The following is a 19,417-nucleotide window of genomic DNA, read 5'->3' as shown; positions in this document are numbered from 1 at the left end:
AGAAGCTCTATAGGTCAGGTGGATCTCAGGATCACAGAGATCTGCCTGCCTCTGCCTCCTGTGCCACCATACCTGGCAGGTAAAAGCCCCTGCTGCCCTTCCCAAGAACCAGCCCTCAGTTCCCAGCACCACATTAGTGGCTCCCATTTGCCTGTCCCTCTAGCTACAGGGGCTCCGACACCTTCCAGCTCCACAGGCCACACAGGCACATAAATAAGAATAAAATCAGTCTTTCCACAAAGAGACAGAAAATAAATTCCCCCAAAATAGTGTTGTCAAAATTAAAAACCCCATAATAATGTTGATGATTGAGTACAATCTTAAGCAATACAGGACTATTAATGAAAAGAGTGGATTTTTAGCCACACTCCGATTGGTGGCCCCGAGGGAGTTAAAAGCCTGACTAGCTGGGAGGAGGAAGGGGACCAGTACAGGTGGGAAGGACAAGAGAGGTAATGGGAAGAGAACAGGGTCAAAATGCATTAGCTAATGCAGGAAAATGTCATAAAGAAATCCATTTAATGCCTAATTACTATATACTAATGATAAACATGAAGAATCAATTAGAACATAAAGCTTTACTAACGACAGAAACTGCTGTAAATTTAAGCTTGCTAACAATCATTCATTTCTAATTTATGTCATTAAGACTCGGATTTTATATTTTCTCTTTTAGGTTTGCAATGTTTTCATGAACACAGAATAGCAAGGGCCTCACCTCCCCGTTTAATTTATATTTGCAAAGACAAAGCATGAGTCAATCAGTGACTCAGATGACTGGTGGACGCCCACAGAGAATCTTACCCGAGCATCCCACGATCTTTCCCAGAAACCCAGAACTTGCTCAGACAGAAAAGCCAAGTGGCACTCAAGCCCGGGTAACAGCAAGCGATGAAGATGGGGCGCATTTACTGCTTACTGTAGGCTGCACCCCACGCTAAGTGCTGCGCACATCACCCGTTCACGTGTTTAACTAGTGGTCCAGCCGAGGGCTGCGAGGTGCCTCAGCATTCCTGCAGAGCTCCTGAGTTCAGTTCCCAGCACCCACCTGCAACTCCAGTGCCAGGGGATCCGATGCCCTGTTGTGGCCTCCACAGGCTTCTGAACTCACACACACACAGATTCCTCCTTCCTCTACACACACATTTGTTCACATAATTAAACAATAAAAAAATTTAAAATTCTAGCAGCAAGCACATGGTGACACATGCCTATATTTCCAGCTTGGAAGGACTGAGAATTTGGGGCCAACCTTGACTGCATTGCAAGTCTCTGTCTCAAAAATAGTCTATTAAGAATTTACCTAAGGGCTGGGTGGTGGTGGCACACGCCTTTAATCCCAGCACTCGGAAGGCAGAGGCAGGCAGTTCTCTGTGAGTTTGAGGCCAACCTGGTCTACAGAGTGAGTTCTAGAACATCCAAGGCTACATAGAGAAACCCTATCTTGAAAAAGCAAAACAAAACAAAACAAAAAACTACTAAGCACCAGGCTAGGTGCTGGGAGAGCAGTGATAAGGAAGGCAGGAAAGAGAGATGCGGACCTGAGGGAATGTCAGGTCTGTCAACAACTGACAAGCCGGTGTCCCTGGTGTCCCTGGTTCTGTGTTACCAATAAGGAAAGAGGTTACGTCACATCTCCAACGTCTTACAGTTAACAAGTCAGACAGCAACGGAACCCAAGGCCCCAAAGCTAGAGAGGAACTGGATGTGGGGGTAAGGATGTGTGTGCCCTTAAATGACCGCCTGCCCCCACAGCTCCCTGCCAGATGGCTTCCTCCTGGTCCCTTCCTTCCACGTGAAGCTAGCTTCTGCATCCTAACTCCACACAGGCAAACTTCTCCAGGAAGTGGTCATGACCAGGCTTATCTCACTTCCTGGCATTCCTCAACGCGTCGCTCCTGTAATTTTCCTGCCATGCGTGCCCCTCACTAGACCAAGCACTCCCACAGACAGGTCTCTGTGTAACTTCTCCACACCGCCAAGGATAAACGACCACTTCCTCCTCACCTACTCTGTTCCACTCTGTCAAAACAATAACAAGGAAAGCAGCTAGCACTGGCTGTGGTTGTTATACAAACGTTAACTTTGCCAGAGTCACCATGACTCTGTGGTCTCTACTGTGTTACTGTGACCTTCCCAAGGCCACATAGACTTTAAGCTAAAGTACAGGGTTCAAACTCAGGTTGTGGTGGTCGCCAACCCCTGCTCTAAACGCCAGGACACCCCTCGGGTTGTGGTGGTCACCAACCCCTGCTCTAAACGCCAGGACACCCCTCAGGTTGTGATGGTCGCCAACCCCTGCTCTAAACGCCAGGACACCCCTCGGGTTGTGGTGGTCACCAACCCCTGCTCTAAACGCCAGGACACCCCTCGGGTTGTGATGGTCGCCAACCCCTTCTCTAAACGCCAGGACATGGCCTGGGTGCAAGCCACTCTTCTGCCTCCAGCCTTCCAGTGGAATCACCCAGCCCTGCAGGGCTCCTGTACAGCTCTCGTCCCTGATAATGGTCACCTTCATGGTGGCCTGCCGGCAACTCAGATAATGAGTTCACGTCACTCTCTTCGTGACAGCGGTCCCCTCTAACGGGGTCATGCGCTTGTTGCCACGAACAGAGAGACCCAGTGTCCCAGCCTTTCAAGCTTTTAAGATGGCCTCATTGAATTTGGAATAAAACTATTAATCTCCCTGCATTACTATCACGGAATTAAGACATAAATCCAACCTAATTCCCTGCTTTTTACAGCATAAGCCTCTTTCATAACTAAAAGCCCCACAGGCCAGGGATTTAGAAAGAGGAAAAACGGAGTGAAATTGCACACTACCTAAGTGTGGGGCTCCTGACTCAGCTCAGGATGGGATTTGGTCAGAGCACCTGCTGTGTCCCTGTGATTTCAATGTTCAACCAGAGCTGAGACCCCCCACCTGGGAGGGGGAAGCATCAGGCGTGGGAGCAGGAAGCAGAGAGGCTGGAAACACTAGCTAAGCCGGATCCTGGAAAGCAGTGACCTCAAGCCAAAGTGAAGGGTCCACAGAGAGGTTAGGACAAGAAGTGGGGAGACCCCTCTACCCAAACACACAGATAGTGTTGATGGAGGGTGACCGTATGGATTTAGGGGAGGGAGATCAGCCCTTTCTAGAACAGTGTGTGGAACTGGAGGGCTGGGTGACAGAAGTGACCTGATGGAGGAGCTACACGATTCAGACAGGGCTCCTGTCGGGAATGTTCTGAATGAGAAGTGAATTCCTCGGCCTGTCTGACCACTGACGGGTATGAGAACTCAGTTTCCATCCTTCCCTGACTCTACATCCTTATATGGCGATGTTAGTCTGGCTAACTCAGGACACAAAGGCAAATGAGTCTCCGTGAGTTAGGGGCCAGCCAGGCTACACCCTAGAGAATCCTAAATAGAAGCTGGGAAGACAACTATAACTCAGTCAGAGAGACGCACTAGTGTGAGGGCTTGAGTTCATTGTGCAGCAAGCCCATGGCATGCCAGGTACACAACACGTGCCGGAGAGGCTGAGGCAGGAGGATTCTTAAAAGTTTTCTGGCGAGGGCTGGAGAGATGGCTCAGAGGTTAAGAGCACTGGTTGTTCTTTCAGAGAACCTGAGTTCAGTTCCTAGCACCCATATGGTGACTCACAACCATCTGTGATGAGATCTGGTGCCCTCTTCTGGCCTGCAGGGATACGTGCTGGCGGAACACTGTATATATAATAAATAAATAAAATCTTTAAAAAAAGTTTTCTGGCGAGCTATGCCAACCTGATTAGCAGTCTCCAGGTGCCAGTAAGAGAGACCCTGTCTCAAAGCTGGGCCTCACCTGTGATATCCAAGGTTGTCCTTTGGCACAAGCACAGCACATGTGCACACATGCACACATGCATGTGCACACGCCCCTAATTAAAGACACAAGAGCAAGTGGCCGAGTGAGCAAGCACTCAGCAATGCGACGGAAGCACCGTGCTGCCTCTGCCCTCTCACCGTTTTCGCTCTGTCTTTCTTTTAATTGCTGTGATTTAATTGCGAGAAAGCCTTGGTAGGAGGCTTGAGAAAATACACTGCAGGCAATGCCACCAAGCGGGCCGATGCTGTGAAGTCACCGCTAGGAAATGGACGGTGACCACGGAGCACAGCAGAGTGAATGAGGTAGTGTTTTCCCCGGCTCTTGAGGGTTTTGTGGCCTGAGGTCTGGGCACAGTTTCCACCCCACATTGGGCTTGATCCTGCAGAATGCCTTCCATTCATGTGTGAATAATTACACGTTGGTGTGGAATACGTGAGAGCCGTTATTTACTACGGCTACTCAATGTGTTTTCCAGTGTGGGGGAAGCTAGGAGGCAGGGACAGTAAGCGACCGGCCTGGCTCTCCTGAGTTGGGAAGGCAAGCATGGAAACCAGCAGCCTGTCACTCACTGACCCACCCCACCCCACCCCTGGAGATGGGTGGACACCGAACTCTGGTCTCAGCGTCCTTCTCTCCTCTCTTCTCTTCTCCTCTCATCTCTTCTCTCTCTCTCTCCTCCATTCCTCTTCCTCCTCGACTCTTCTCTTCTCTTCTCTTCCCCTCCCCCACCCAGACTAACATCTCTGGGCTTGGTTCTCACCAACAGGTTGATGTTGTCCAAATTTTTCTTTTTCTGTTCTTTCTCTTTCTCCTAAGCATCAAACTTTATCTTCATCTGGATACTTTTTTTGGTTAATACACACACACACACACACACACACACACACCCTAGAAGTCTACATGTCCTAACCACTGACTCATGTAGGCCAATGCCATTCTCACGCATGCAGAAGACATTCCTCAGCCTCACTGAAAGCATCGCTACTCCAACCACCATCAGAGATTCCCGCTTGTGTGGGAATGCCATATAAAGGGGGCATGCAGTAAATGCAGGTGTGTTTATTTTCTCCCACTCACCATTATGCCTGTGATCTATCTAAATCAGAGTGTGTCATGGGCTTTTTCACTGCTACTTAGCAACGGTTCTCAGTTAGGAATAAATCCTTGCTGCCACGGGGGGTGTTTTATGGAGATACTTTTATTGCTACAACCAGGGCAGGGAAGGATGGGAAATACCTCTGGCATGACGTGGGTAGAGGCCATGAATAGGGCCGGGGTGTTGCCAAATGCCCTGCACTGCAAAAGCAAAAGGCAGCCCTTCATGAAAAGGACACTGAAAATGTCTCAATGCCGAGACGAAAATCTCTGTGTATCAGTCTCCTATAGCAGCCACAACAAACTGCCAGAACGGAATGGTCGGAACACAAGGCAGGGCCTGGAGGAAGGGACCTGTAATCCCAGCTCCTTAGGAAGCCGAGGCAGGATGGAAGATCACAAGCGAAGGCCTTCTTCAGTGAGTTCAAGGCCAACTGGGGTGATTTACTGAGACCTGGTCTGAAAAAAATAGAGCTGATGATGTAGCTCAATGGTAGAGTGCTTGCCTAGTGTGCACACAGGGAGAGAGAGAGGAAAAGGAGGAGGGAAGAGAACCCACACAAACTTATGGAGGAAGCTCTGCTGTTCAGTCATCGATTAACAGGTCTTGCTGGGGTCTGTGCGGGGCAGCCCACATTTCCCCCTTTCCCCAGCTTCAAGGCACACTCTTTCCAGTCTTTCAACCTAAAAACAGGCAGCAAGACCATGAGCCTGCATCTCTCTGACACTGTCTTCCTGTTTCTCTTCTGTGCTCAGACCCAGTCCTCTGGGGTTATCCAGGCTATTCTCCCCATCGCAAGATCTACCTACATAGTCGCCTTTGCCTATGTACCCACAGGCTCCAGCTATTAGAGTGGGGCATCTTGAGGGAAGTGCTGTCCTCCCCACTCGACCCTGCTATAATGCTCTCCATCACCTGCGGGCTCTTACACACTTGCACTGTGCTCGTTTCTCCAGCGAGGATGCTACATGCATTCTTGCACACACCTCCTGTGCTCATTTCTGTTAGGCGAGATCTAAGGAAGGAGCTGTTGAGTAATAGGGCAAAGGAACAAATGCTATAACGTGATTGTGCCAGCAGTATTTCCGTTTTCATTTTCTACTGAGACTCTCTTTGTAAACCTTCTGAAGACATTGCCAACTCAACTTGTCCAAACTGCTCTGTTCAGCTCACTCAGTGGCTCGGTGTTTCCCCGCCATACGGAGCAGGCATCAAGGGAACATCCTAGGCACAGCCTGCCTATTGGTACCTTATCCTGTACCGTCAACACGCGTGCCTACCTTGCTGAAGGTCTTATCATCTCTCATCTGGACAGTTCTTTTTTTTCCCTTGCCCCTGGTGGTCTCAGACTTATACTTCAAGTTCATCGCTCCCACCTCTGGCAAAGTCACCTTTCCTAAAATTCCCACCTGATTCCCTTCATTTATAGGATAAAGGAGCTGGCCTGAGCCTGTCTTGGTCCCTCCTCGAGCATTCCCCACTTAGCACACAACTCACACTCTGCCCTACCCGACCAGCACAGGAATTGCACAGCACGTACGTTTCTGTCTACTAAACACAAGTGCTTGCAAGCCAGGGCCGCTTCATCATCCCAGGACTTAGTTCAGGCCCTGACACGGTAGACACAAGCATTTGGTGACTTAAAAACAAACTCGCTAATGAGGCCTGGGAAGAGGAACGCCAAATGGAGGGAAAAACCAACATACACAAAGTCTGTACTTTCAGTGGTCCGGAAACCTCTGACAGGTCAAGGCCCATCACAGAAGTGACAGTTCTATTTCTGCTGGGTGTTCTTCAACAGAACCAAATTTCATTCTTTGGGAAGACAAAGAAGCAAAATTAATCTCAATAAGATTAGCCTTGGCTGGGTGGTGGTGGCACACGCCTTTAATCCCAGCACTTGGGAGGCAGAGGCAGGTGGATCTCTGTAAGTTTGAAGCCAGCCTGGCCTACAAGAGCGAGTTCCAAGACAGCCAGGACTCTTACATAGAGAAACCCAGTCTCAAAAACCAACCAAACAAACAAAGACTAACTTTGAAAAAGGAGAGAAGGCACAAATTAATATTAGGTATGAAAAAGATAAAGCTACAGGCAAATAGAGATATTTAAAAATTTGAAAGAATGCGATTATCAAGTTTATGTCAATAAAATTCAAAATCAGAAACCAGAAAATATCAATATGAACTTCTGGAACTGGCTCAAGAAGAAATAAGAAAAAGCCTGCTTTGAAGATATCTAAACTGTAGTAAAATATATTCACGAAAAAAGCATGTCCAAAGTTGATTCAATACTGAAGAAACACCCTTTTACACAACTTATTCCAAACAACTTAAAAGAGGGGAGTCTATTCAGCTAATCTTATAACCTCACCCCAATACTACATGAATCCAGTACAGAAAAAATTGAAAATGTCAGACCAATTTCACTTACAAATACACATGCTAGTATATTTTAATTTAAAAACAGCAAGTCACGCTCAGCATAATAAAATCATTTCTTTTATCTAAGCAGGGTTTATCCCAGGACAATAAATAAGCCTTAGTATCAGGAAGAAATCTATTAACATTAAAAAGTAAAAGCAGACATCAGTTGATATCAACAGGATCAAACGACCACCCACTTGAGTAGGTGAAAGAGAAGTAAGTGTCCTAACCTGGTCTCTGAAAAACAGAGCAGACTTCATCTTTTTTTTTTTTTTTTTTTTTTTGGATTTTTCGAGACAGGGTTTCTCCGTAGCTTTTGGTTCCTGTACTGGAACTAGCTCTTGTAGACCAGGCTGGCCTCGAACTCACAGAGATCCGCCTGCCTCTGCCTCCCGAGTGCTGGGATTCTTCTACGATAAAATTTCAGAAGCAGTCCCGTGTCCCCGGACAGACAGCTATTATCCCAGGCCACTCAAAACAACACCAGACATTCTAACGAATACAAAACACAACACAAGCAAGACACGTACATGTTGGAAGCATGACAACAGATTACCACTTGCTAGAAATATAAAATCATCCCCTAGAAGACAAACTAATCACCATGTGATAAGGTTATGGAACACAAGATGAACTTAGAGAAATAAATGTGTCCGACCAATGATACATTAGCAAATGTAGCCACTGTGCTCCTCACAAAAGGAACAATAAATAAAGGGTAGAGAAAAATAAGAGCAAATGAGAGTGTGGCATTAGCTCAGGCTGATGGAACAGAACAAGGGGTCCAGAAATGACACCCAAGTATATGGGATGCTTCCATGCTAGAGGAAAGACATTGTCTATTAAGGGGAAGGCAAGTCTTATGAAGAGTATGGGACACACATGTGAGGGGAAGGGGAAAGCTTTTTTTTAAAGGTTTGTTTTATTTTTATTAATGCATACATGTGTGCATGTCTCCAAACATATGCATGTCAGATCACCTGGAGCTGGATTACAGGTACTTAGGAGTTGCCAAATATGGGTGCTGGGGATTCAGGTCCATTGCAAGAGCAGCAATTGCTCTGCTAAGCCATCTCTCCAGCTACACCAATCTCCAGTCCTAGGGAATTTGATTCCTAAGTCGTTTTACAAATGAATAAAAAAATCCAATGAGGTACCACAAGGACACGTGCTCAACTATGTTCATAAAAGCCTTGTCATAGACAGAACCTGGAAACAACCTAAATGCCCCTTGACTAAAGGATAGATAAGGAAAATGTGGTACATTTACACAATGGAGTACTACACAGCAGAAAAAATGACATCTTGAAATTTGCAAGCAATAGATGGATCTAGAAAACATTATATTGAGTGAGGTAACTCAGAACCAGAAAGACAAATATAATATGTACTCACTCAGAAGTGGTTTTTAGACAGACATAAAGAAAAAAAAAGCCTATAATTTACATCCCAGAGAACCTAGACAACAAAGAGGACCCTAAGAGAGACATACATGGATCTAATCTACAAGGGAAGCAAAAAAAGACAAGATCTGAGTAAATTGGGAGCATGGGGACTATGGGAGACGGTAGAAGGGGAGGGGGGAAGGAAGGGAAGGGAGCAGAGAAAAATATATAGCTTAATAAAAACAATTTTAAAAAATAAAAAAATCCAATGAGGTTACTACAGACTAAACTGTAAAAGGATAATATAAAACTTTTAAAAACTACATGTAAGATTACGTATCTATATAAGATCTTATGGAGAAAAATTATGTAGGCAAAGATGCAACAGACTTGAATAAAAAAACATGCTTACGCCGGGCGGTGGTGGCTTACGCCGGGTGGTGGTGGCTTATGCGGGGCGGTGGTGGCGCACGCCTTTAATCCCAGCACTTGAGAGGCAGAGGCAGGTGGATCTCTGTGAGTTTGAGGCCAGCCTGGTCTACAAGAGCTAGTTCCAGGACAGGAACCAAAAGCTACGGAGAAACCCTGTCTCGAAAATCCAAAAAAAAAAAAAAAAAAACCCAAAAAACAAAAAAAACCATGCTTGCATAAGGGCAACTCATCCCCTTAAAAACAGTAGTGTTTTGCCAAAGAAAGCCTTAAGTCTAACTTAGCAACAGGAATAGATCTGGGGGCTCCAGTTTAAACTTGCCCGGTAGAATGTCTGAGGACATGGCCCAGGAATCTGGGGCTTGGGAAATTCTCTAGGCAGTTCTTCCACAGCCTGAAGTCTGAGAGCCCCGAATTAGGAAGAGGCTGTTATGTTATCGGCTGGATGTTCAGATGCAAGGCCATACCCTGCATGAACTGCATCAGAGTTTCTGAGTGGGACACATATACATCAGCATTAAAAAAAAAATGTATGTGTTCCCATGTGTGGGCATGTGGAGGCCAGGGGTTGATATCACGTGTTTTCCTTGGTCTTGCCTTATTTTTGACACAGGTCCCTCCCTGAGCCTAGAACTCATGAATCCAGCTAGGCTGGCTGGCTGTTACACTCTGGGCATCTGCAGCTGTTTGCTCCAGGGCTGGGGTTGCAGAGACATGCTGCCCCATCTGACATTTTATGTGGATTCTGGGGATCTGAACTCAGGCTCTCTGCTTGCCCAGTGATCACTTTACTAGCTGAGCCTCTCTCCAGGCCCTGCATCAGCATCTGTGCAGCAAGGTTGAGGCGCTTGCCCCAGGCGAAGGCTTGGGCAGAGAGGCCTGTGTGTCCCGCTGGCCTTTCCCGGGTGACATTGCCTTCTAGTGTAACTTTGCATGATTCAGGCTTTATTCCAGTTAAAGGAGACACAATCTCCTTCCTTATGTAGGATTAAAGCGTGCTCATTGGTACCCCGCACCCCACACCCTGGCTGATGTATAGCAGGGCTTGGAGGTCATCTCATGCTCTAAGTTCAACCATGTGAAACTGCAGGGAATTTATCAAAATGTAGGTGCATAAACATTTCCCTAAGCCCCCCAAATCCCGTACGATCAGCAAATCCAGGCACAGATTAGACCGTGACGCTCACGAACACGACAAAGCAAAGCCCTTCTCTTTGAGTCCTCACGGGCTGGGGGATGGGGGCAAGCACATTCATGTAAGCAAAGACAGAAGAGTTTACAGAGTACATTCTGAGTCAAAAGGAAGGAATCTTCTAAAAGGCAGGACTGCGGAAGGTGCTGAAGAGTCAATATCTCAGGCTGTCTTGAGGCATTGCTATGACTTGGGAAGTAGAAAATTAGGGATGTGTGTAGTTGGTGAATAGGGAGAAAGCCAAGTCAGATGGGCCTTCTCCAACCCTCATGCGGGGCTGGAAGGCAGGCACCAAAGGCTCTTTTTCTTTCTGAGTTCCTGTTATTGCGCTCATTTTTTCAAGTGTTTTGCCTCTGTTTTATTATTTCCACCTCCCAGGGTCTCCGCCGATTTCATCTAGGAAGGGTTTGTCATTAGCATTTCTACAGGGAGCACCTGCTACCCCATCCATTCCCATTAGCTGACAGCCAGGGCAATGGGGCTGACTAGGAGAGGGATCTTAATCCCCTGCTTATGACTGACTTATTTCCTAATTGAAGATGCTGGGTCGAATGTCACAAATGGCGTCCCAATAAAAATCCGCCTTTACGACATGGTTCTCAGTTTTATAGTTTCATCTATGTAAAAGGCATATGTTAAAATTTTATCAACTGCACGATTATGAATAATGACAAAGATACCTCAGACACCACTTGAGTGTGAAAATCCCGGGTTGGTATGATGGGTTATGACTCAGCTGGGCTGCCAAACAGGAAGGACAACGTCTCAAAACCAGAGAACTATCCAGGGTAGCAGATGTTACTCACTGACTGTTACTTAGCATATATACGATTCTGCACATCAAATGTCCATTACAGACCAGAGGAGAAGATGATGGATCCTACGTCCTTTTCTCTTTACTAAGCAAACTGCTAGCTTTGCTGTCAAGTGATGGATGTCACTTTTAAAGCCCAGGAGAGGAACCAGCTGCCATGGCGTAAACACACCGTGATTTATGGGGAGCGGCAGAAGAAAAGGTTTTAGAAATCAAATTGTCATTGACGTGGAGCCTAATTCGGTTTCTATGGTGACATTAGGCCCCTCTACAGTAGTCGTGGAACACACTTAAATTAAGGAACTATCCAGAATCATAGCGAGAAAAAGAATGTCAGACAATAGGCAAGGTAAAAAAAAAAATCAACGTTCCAAATAGGCCCATACATCCCAAACATTTTTTTCTCTACAGCATATATGTGTTAATTTATAGAATGTATTACTTCTTCATAGCTACTTTCACCCAAAGTCCATTCCTCTAGAATTGATTAATATTTCTTCTGGAACAAGGACAGCCACAAAGTAAATTCCACAACTAATTTGTCATAAATTCAAATTGTTCATTAAAGAAATGTCTTTTAGCAAGACTCGTTTTCTTCATGTTTCAAAATACAGCAAAAGGGCATCAATGGCCACAAAGTCAGATGTATGTATTTTACAGAGTCACATGTATGTATATATTTTACAGAAAGAGTGATCTCGCTAGACTTCCGGTAGCTGGTAAAAGCCGTCATTCTCACCGGCATCAACAGTGCCCGCTACTCTGTCTGACCATCCAGTATTTGTGTAATTGGAAACATGGAGCAGGGCATGCCTACTACAGGTGAGGTACTGCTGTGGGGAAGACTGCTCTACGGAACAAAGGCGCAGACTAACATCCAAGCTCACTTTCGACTGTCTGACCCAGCGTCCACAAACAGAACAACTCCAGCCAGTTCAACCTGAGCGGAACGGGATCACCCGAGGCAGTGTGGGAACCTTGAGTTGGCATGATCTCTACGAAGGTCAGAAGGAGGAAGATCCTCGCGGGTGGTGGGTAAAGTTCCATCCGCCAGGCAGGGCAGAATGGAAGCAGGAAGATGAAAGGGGCTGGAATCCGATGTCAGGCTACCCACAGGCTTCTCAGGTAACGAACCAGGACTTGTGAGCGAGAAAACCATGGCAGAACCAAAAAGGCATGTCTTTCTTTGTGAGTTTCTTTAATGCCCCGGCTTGTTTGTTCCCTTCTCTCCTTTGATCATCCATTTCTAGTATAAACATTATTGTGAAAACCCCACTTCCCTGTGGCTGTTCAAGAAAAAGGAGCTTCTCCCTTGCTGAACCAGAGCTTTAGAAGGAAGTGATGTACCCCTTCTGGGAGACCAGTATGGCTGTGATACCAGTTAACCCAGAGAGCTAGGGGGCAGGGGAACAGAACTCACGAAGACATGGAATTCTGAGGCAGGGGTCTGATTTTTGCCTTAACAAGAGAGTTTCTACACCTCCCGGTCTTCTGATGTGTGAAGAGGTGCTTGCCACATTGGCTGAGGAAGACTATCGTTCTGACCTGAGGCCACATACAGTGTTGGTGGAAGACACTATCTCAACAGCCCTCCCCCACACCTGCAGGGGAAAGGCACCTAACTGAATGTGGCTGATGAAGGGCCCCATGAAGAGCTATGTCTGGACGCCACTAGCTCACTCACTCGCCACGCACACCTGCTTCCCCAGAACCCCAAGTTTGACGTTAGACGTTCAAGTCAACCAGGATCTACCAGCTAAGTGATGCTGGTTGAAACACAAAGGAAGGATTGAAAGCTAAACATTCAATGGATGGATAAAGGGTGAGAAGGTAGGTTGGAAGACTGAGTCTGCAGCACAGAATTCTAGAAATGTATGTGTGTGTGTGCACGTGCGCGTGTGTGTGTGTAAAACGGGGAACATTTCCATTCTTGAACTCATTCATTTACAAGGAATGTGTATGTGCCAGAGAGGACAAGAAACGCATCTACTAAACACAGGGAAAAAGCTGCCTCCACAGGGAAGAGGGCTGGAGATCTAGGGATCAGAAACCAGAGTAAGAAGGCATCGTGTATGAGATTACAATGGAAACAAAAAACCACCGCTGTGTCCCAGGCATGGCCGGTCCTCATGAGTCACCTCTTTCCATCCTCCCAAACGGCCAGCACAATATTTGGCATATTGTCAACACTCAAAACTACAGAAAAGGTCCTGGTGTGGACGGTCCTGAGATAACTATTATTGATTACATCTTACAGATAAGATCTTGAGGTCCAGGAAGGTTAAGAAACTGCCCCAATGTGTCAAAGCTACTAAAGACGCCAGAGAAAAATGCCTTCAAAGTACCAGTGGTTGAGGAGAGTCATTTGTAAGGATCGTGTGGGGAAATCTCCAAAAGGGTGTGGCGCTTGAGTGTCAGCAAGGGACCGGGAGAGGGAGCGAATAAGAGGCCAAAAGAAAGAAATGGACTAGGAAGGAGAAAGGATTGCTTGGGAAGAACTGGAAAGCCAACTGGGGCGCGCGCGGGGGGGGGGGGGTTGGGGGAGTTGGGGGGGGTTGGGAGAGCAGGATCCAGGCTGAGGTAGCAGGTGAATTGGGTGGGCCAGGAGGAAAGCACACTTCAGCTGGGAGGAAACTGACAAGGTCTCTGTGGGGCAGGTGGGGTGCCGAACTAGGCAGCAGGGAGGCCAGTGTGGTCTAGGGGTGGCACAAAAAAAAAAAAAAAAAAAAAAACCGAGCTGGGAAGACCAGGGTGGAAAATGTTAAGGACCAGCCTACAGGGTGGGGCAGGGAAGTCTGAGTAGTGAGCGTTCTGGAATGTCGTGGCTAGGGAGAGGGCGTGGTCTGAATGCAAGGCTTTCAGTGGGGGAAGTGAACCCTGGGTAGTCCTAGCGAGGGGGATGAGGGTGACCAGCATCACCTGCTGCCCCTGTCTCACCTGTAGGAGCTGCTCACTGTACTCGTCACCTCCTCCCGGATTTGCCTATTCAGGGCATCTGCGACGGCGCGCCCTTTGCCACCTTCGGGCCCTGAGGCTTGGGCATGGGCAGCGGGTGTCTGCTCGTGCCCCTCAGAGCGACGCACCATCCAGGCCGGTCCCGCCTTCCTCCTGGTGTCGCGCTCGTCTGCACCAGAGGCCTTTCCAGCAGCAGGGCCGCCCTCCTGGGTCAGGGACTGGGCCGGGGGCAGAGGCGACTCATCGTGCCCTTCGGTGCGAGTCACCATCCACGCGGGCCCGGCCCTCCTGCGTGTGTCACGGGGGTCTGCACCAGAGGCCTTTCCAGCTGCAGGGCCGCCCTCCTGGGTCAGGGACTGGGCCGGGGGCAGAGGCGACTCATCGTGCCCTTCGGTGCGAGTCACCATCCAAGCCGGTCCCGCCTTCCTGCGTGTATCGCGGGTGTCTGCACCAGAGGCCTTTCCAGCCGCAGGGCCGCCCTCCTGGGTCAGGGACTGGGCCGGGGGCAGAGGCGACTCCTCATGCCCTTCAGTGCGAGTCACCATCCACGAGGGCCCGGCCCTCCTGCGTGTATCGCGGGGGTCTGCACCAGAGGCCTTTCCAGCTGCAGGGCCGCCCTCCTGGGTCAGGGACTGGGCCGGGGGCAGAGGCGACTCCTCATGCCCTTCGTTGCGAGTCACCATCCACGCGGGCCCAGCCTTTCTGCGTGTGTCGCGCTGGTCTATACCGGACGCTTTTCCCGCCGCCGGCACCCCGGCTCCTCCAGCGCCTTCCGGGTCCCGGGCTTCGGCAGAGGTCTGCATGGCCCCGCGCTCTTGACTCTGCGGCCGACGCTTGGGTACCCCAAGAATAGACTGGGAAGGTTGCGATGTCGAAGGGATCTGCACCGGCTTGGGGATCCAGGGGTGGTCCCCGCGGCGGGGCAGTGGCCAGGCGCGAAAGTCCTTCTGGTACTGGGTCTCGCGCTCGAAGGGCGCGTCGGAGGGCTGGTACTCGCTGCGCGGCCGGCAGCTGGGTTCTGGCCGCTGCACTTTCCAAGCGCGGTAGTCCTGTCGCATCACCGAATCCGCGGGGCCTGAGCCGGAAGTGGAGCCAGAGGCCGCGCCCAGACCCAGCCCGCTCCGGCCGTGGGCGGTTGCAGTCTCGCGGTCGCCGCTGGGCCCGGGCGCTGGCCCTGTTGCCCGGGCAACTACATCCGACTCGCCCTGGGCCGGCTGCGTCTCTATGGCGACAGCGCGCGAGGGGGGCGCTATCGCTGACTGCAGCGGCGCTAGAGGCTGTGGCGGGGCTCCTGGATGCTCGGTGGCCTCCGAGTACTTGGTGAAAACCAACGGCACTGCAATGTCCGCCTTGTCCAGCTGGTTCCAGAAGCGGGCAATGCAGCAGGCCCTTGTGATGCACGGCCACGCCATGATGATGCTAGGTGCAAAACCGGTCGTCTCTCTCTTTTAGTCGTCCTAAATCAAACCTCCAGTCTCCCTTTAACCCCAACCCAGACCCGCCAATGTGGTTCCCAATGCTTCCTCCCCTTAGCAGTCGTTTGCCTCTTCCTCCTCCCTCAAAGAGCACCCAGGGACGATGTACTGCTGAAATAAAGTCCGCAAAGTCCCTCGATTACCGGCTGCAAACGCCTTCGGCAGAGAACCTGCTGTAGCCGGCGACAGATGTGAGCGAGGCTCGGCGTTCCAGAATCCAGGCCTAGAGCGTCTGGGCGCGCCCTCCCTGCGGCTACGGTGTCGTGGAGACCCCGGCCGAGTGAGGAGATGCTTGGCAGGGAGGCTGTGGGCTTAAGCCATGGCGCAGAGAGAGGACTGGGCAGGATCCGCAAACAGGCTCATGTCTCCTTTATGTCTGGTTCAAGTGGGCCGCCTAGTAGGGCTAGGCAGCGGTCACCTCCAACCCAGACAGAGCAGAGAGCCCAGCTGCCTCTGCCGTCTCGATACCCCTGGTGATGCCGCAGCCGCCGCCGCCGTCTCTGCTGCAGAGAGGCGGCCCCACCCTTTTCTGCAAGGGGTGGGGGGTGATCAAGAAAAGATGCTGAGAGTGTGCGCGCTGCAGAAAAAAATCACCTGCTGTCGTCAGCGCGCGCTGCTGAGAGGTTGCCCTCTCCCTGTCCCCTCCTCCCTTCTCTCCAGCAGCTCCTCCCTCCTCTGTTCCTAGGCAACGACAGAACTGGGTCCTTGGTAGGTTCAAGTCCCAAGCTCCTGAGGACTTGCTGTCCTTGGGTTGCTGGCGTCTCATCCTGGATCCGAGTCTCCTCTTTGGTAAAAATAAGCCCGACCACTGAAAGAGTGAGAATATTACATTAAAACGTATAAGAACTCCCTCCCAATGAAATGTCTGTCTCAGAATAGATGCTTTTGTTCGTTTTAAATTTTTTTTAATTTTACTTTTAATTATGTGCTTGTGTCTGTGGGTATGGGAGCCTGTTGAGATCAGAGGGCCAGGGGAGTCCGGTTAGAGTTACTCTTAGGAACTTCCATCCCAGGCCTGTGCGGGTGCTGGGATCCAGCTTGGGTCCTCTGGAGCATTATAGTTTTTTAACCACACAGCTATCTCTGCAGGCCCTGAGCAGATACTTTTAAAAAGGAAGCTGCTGTTAGTGGCCAGTCACCAGGCAGTACTTACGCTCAGTGCTGCTGGCTCCTGACCTATACCACCCCCGTCTATACGCAGGGCTTCCCCCAGGTGTTTGAGATCGGGAGATGCAGGTCTAGGTGTGTCCTGGCTGCACAATCCTCAGGAAACTGTGCTCTCTACCCTCTCAGAGAAAGACTCATCCTTCTTCAGCCCAGAGACTGCACGGGGGGGGGGGGGGGGCAGAGGATGAGGAAAGAAGATTCTGGAATGGGGCCTAAGGAGGGGGCGGTGGGGTGGCAGAGAGTTCCCCGGGAAAGAGCAAGACCTTCCCTAAAGGGATTCTCTGTTGTGTTCATCAGACATGGGGGTCTAACGGATCTAGTTTGGCTCTGATATTCTCTTTGTGGCTTGGGTTGTCTCTGGCTGCAGCCACATGGAGAGGAAGGGAGGAGGTAATAGGTGCCTCAGGTTTCATGAGGGGATCTAGCGCTCCCAGCAGAAGCCTGTGAGCAGTCCAATCAGCTATTCAGGGGTTCGCATCCTGGCTTTGGGACTTCTGGCTGCAAGGCCAGAAACAAATCCTGGAACCTTTTGACCCTAATGTTGTCTCAGAACGAGGGTATCTACTCTGAACTTGCGAAGTTATTGTGAAAACTAAAATGATACCGTTCACTGGAGATAATTAGCGGCAGCCCCTGGCATATGACAGCGGCTCTTTCAGCGGCCACTGTTAATATTCAAAAGGCCCGCCCAGGAGTCCCGCAGGCAGAGTCTTCCAGATAAGCGACTCTGAAGCCTGCTCCAGGAGACCCTTTGCCTTTGCTTCCTCATTTAAAAAAAAATAATTTTCTAGCCGGGTTAGTGGTGGCGCACGCCTTAAATCCCAGCACTCGGGAGGCGGAGGCAGGCAGATCTCTGTGAGTTCGAGGCCAGCCTGGTCTACAAGACCTCCAAAACAACAGAGAAACCCTGTCTCAAAAAAAAAAAATCTAAAAATTTCTGTGATTTCTTTACTTTTTATTTATTTATTTGGTTTGGCCTCAAACCAAAAAATCCGCCTGCCTCTGCCTCCTGAGTGCTGGGATTAAAGGCGTGTGCCACCACTGCCTGGCTTGTTTCTTTACTTTTAATTAAGTTAATGTGTGTATGTATGTGATACGTACGTACACGTCCAGGAGAGGACATTGGCTGTCCTGCTCTGTCAACCTCTACCTTTTTCTCTTGAGACAAGGCTTCTCACTGAACTGGAGCTAGGCTGATCGACCAGCAAACCCCTGCAGTTCTCCTGGCTCCGCCCCTCACAGTGCGGGGGGGGGGGGGGGGGGGGCGGTCAGGTGCTCACCGGTCCACATCCTGATTTTACTTCGCTGCACAGGATTTGAAGTCATGTCCTCACGCTTGCACAGCAAGGGAACTGCACTAAGAGGTCAGAAGTCCAGGAGGAAGGAACACATTGTGGTAAGGTGAACATACTTTCTTACTAGTGGTCCCCTAACCTGTCCCACTGGATTAGCCCTTAAGGAGGAGACAGACTCAGTAATAAGCCCTAAGGCCCCTTCTTATATTTCCATGGCTTGGTATCTCATTTTTTTCTGGACTAAGTAATATTTCTTTATATGGACATATATATCATAGTTTATCGATCCATTCACCTAATGAATGGCATGCTGATTGCTTCAATGTTTGTAGAATTATTTTTTTAAAAAGCTGCTAAAACAGTGTGTATGTTTTTCTATTGACAAAAGCTTTGAACACCTTTGGGTGATTATCAAGGAGTGGGATTGTGAGCACACAGTCCAAGGATGGTTAGTTTTGTAACAAAGGAAACTGTCTTTCACTGTGGTTGTATCAGTGTTGAGTTCTCAGTATTAACAAATGAGAGCTCCTGTCTTCCCACTCCTTGCTGGTATTTGGGCTGTCTGTATTTTGGTTTCATTGTTGCTTTAATTTGCAAAGTCTCTGCAGCATACTATACTGAGCATTTTTCTCTTACTCCAGTTTGCCCAGGTACAGCTTATCTGGTGAGGGATCTGTTCTAGAGGTTGTGCTCCAACTCCACACACATGCTATGGCACATTCATGCACACACATGCTATGGCACATTCATGCACACACATGCTATGGCACATTCATGCACACACATGCTATGGCACATTCATGCACACACATGCACGCTCAAAATAAATAAATACATGTAAAAATCTAATCATTGGTAGTCTTCATTCTAGAACTGAGCACTGGTTTCATAGAAGAAATGTGTGGATATAATTCTGCCCACAACAGATTAAAGGGAAAGAGCATACGTCAACTCAAGAGCAGGATCATATTTGACACCCAATAATCAGTTCTTACAATATCCTGGAGGGTAGACCTTCCCTGCTACATCAAAGGTGCCTACCCGGCTTCACACTTTATCATGAAATGCTGGGCTTTTTCCTTCTTCCACTACCAACCAGGGGACCATGGGGCGCAGTCACAAGCCTTCAGTGATGGAGCAATGTAGGCCTTGGAGGACTCATAGGACTTCTGAGGAGGCTGCCGTGAGATCAGACATAGGAATAAAAGAAAGCAGGATAAGGGCATCTTTGAATTCTGAAATCCGAATAAAAGAATGATAGCATTTTAGGATAAAAAACCATTTATTTGGAGTCCTAGAATCTCAAAGCAATAAAATGACATCATTCCAGAATCATA

General features: G+C 49.0%; 1 protein-coding gene across 1 annotated transcript in view; it reads right to left on the bottom strand.

The window, feature by feature from the left end:
* Positions 1–16,197, bottom strand: part of LOC121458892 (microtubule-associated protein 6-like) — a 61,939-nt gene extending 45,742 nt beyond the window's left edge. The window contains exon 1 of the mRNA XM_041668254.1: positions 14,126–16,197. Coding sequence (XP_041524188.1) covers positions 14,126–15,555 — 1,430 coding nt within the window. The 5' untranslated portion in view covers positions 15,556–16,197. The remainder of the gene's footprint in view (positions 1–14,125) is intronic.
* Between the last annotated feature and the right edge of the window lie 3,220 nt (positions 16,198–19,417).

The sequence above is a fragment of the Microtus oregoni genome, unplaced genomic scaffold (assembly GCF_018167655.1).
Source record: "Microtus oregoni isolate MIOR12 unplaced genomic scaffold, Mior012 000018F_ref0000195, whole genome shotgun sequence".
NCBI lineage: Eukaryota > Metazoa > Chordata > Mammalia > Rodentia > Cricetidae > Microtus > Microtus oregoni.
The sequence above is the reverse complement of the archived record's forward strand: the minus strand, read 5'-3'. Positions and strand labels throughout refer to the sequence as shown.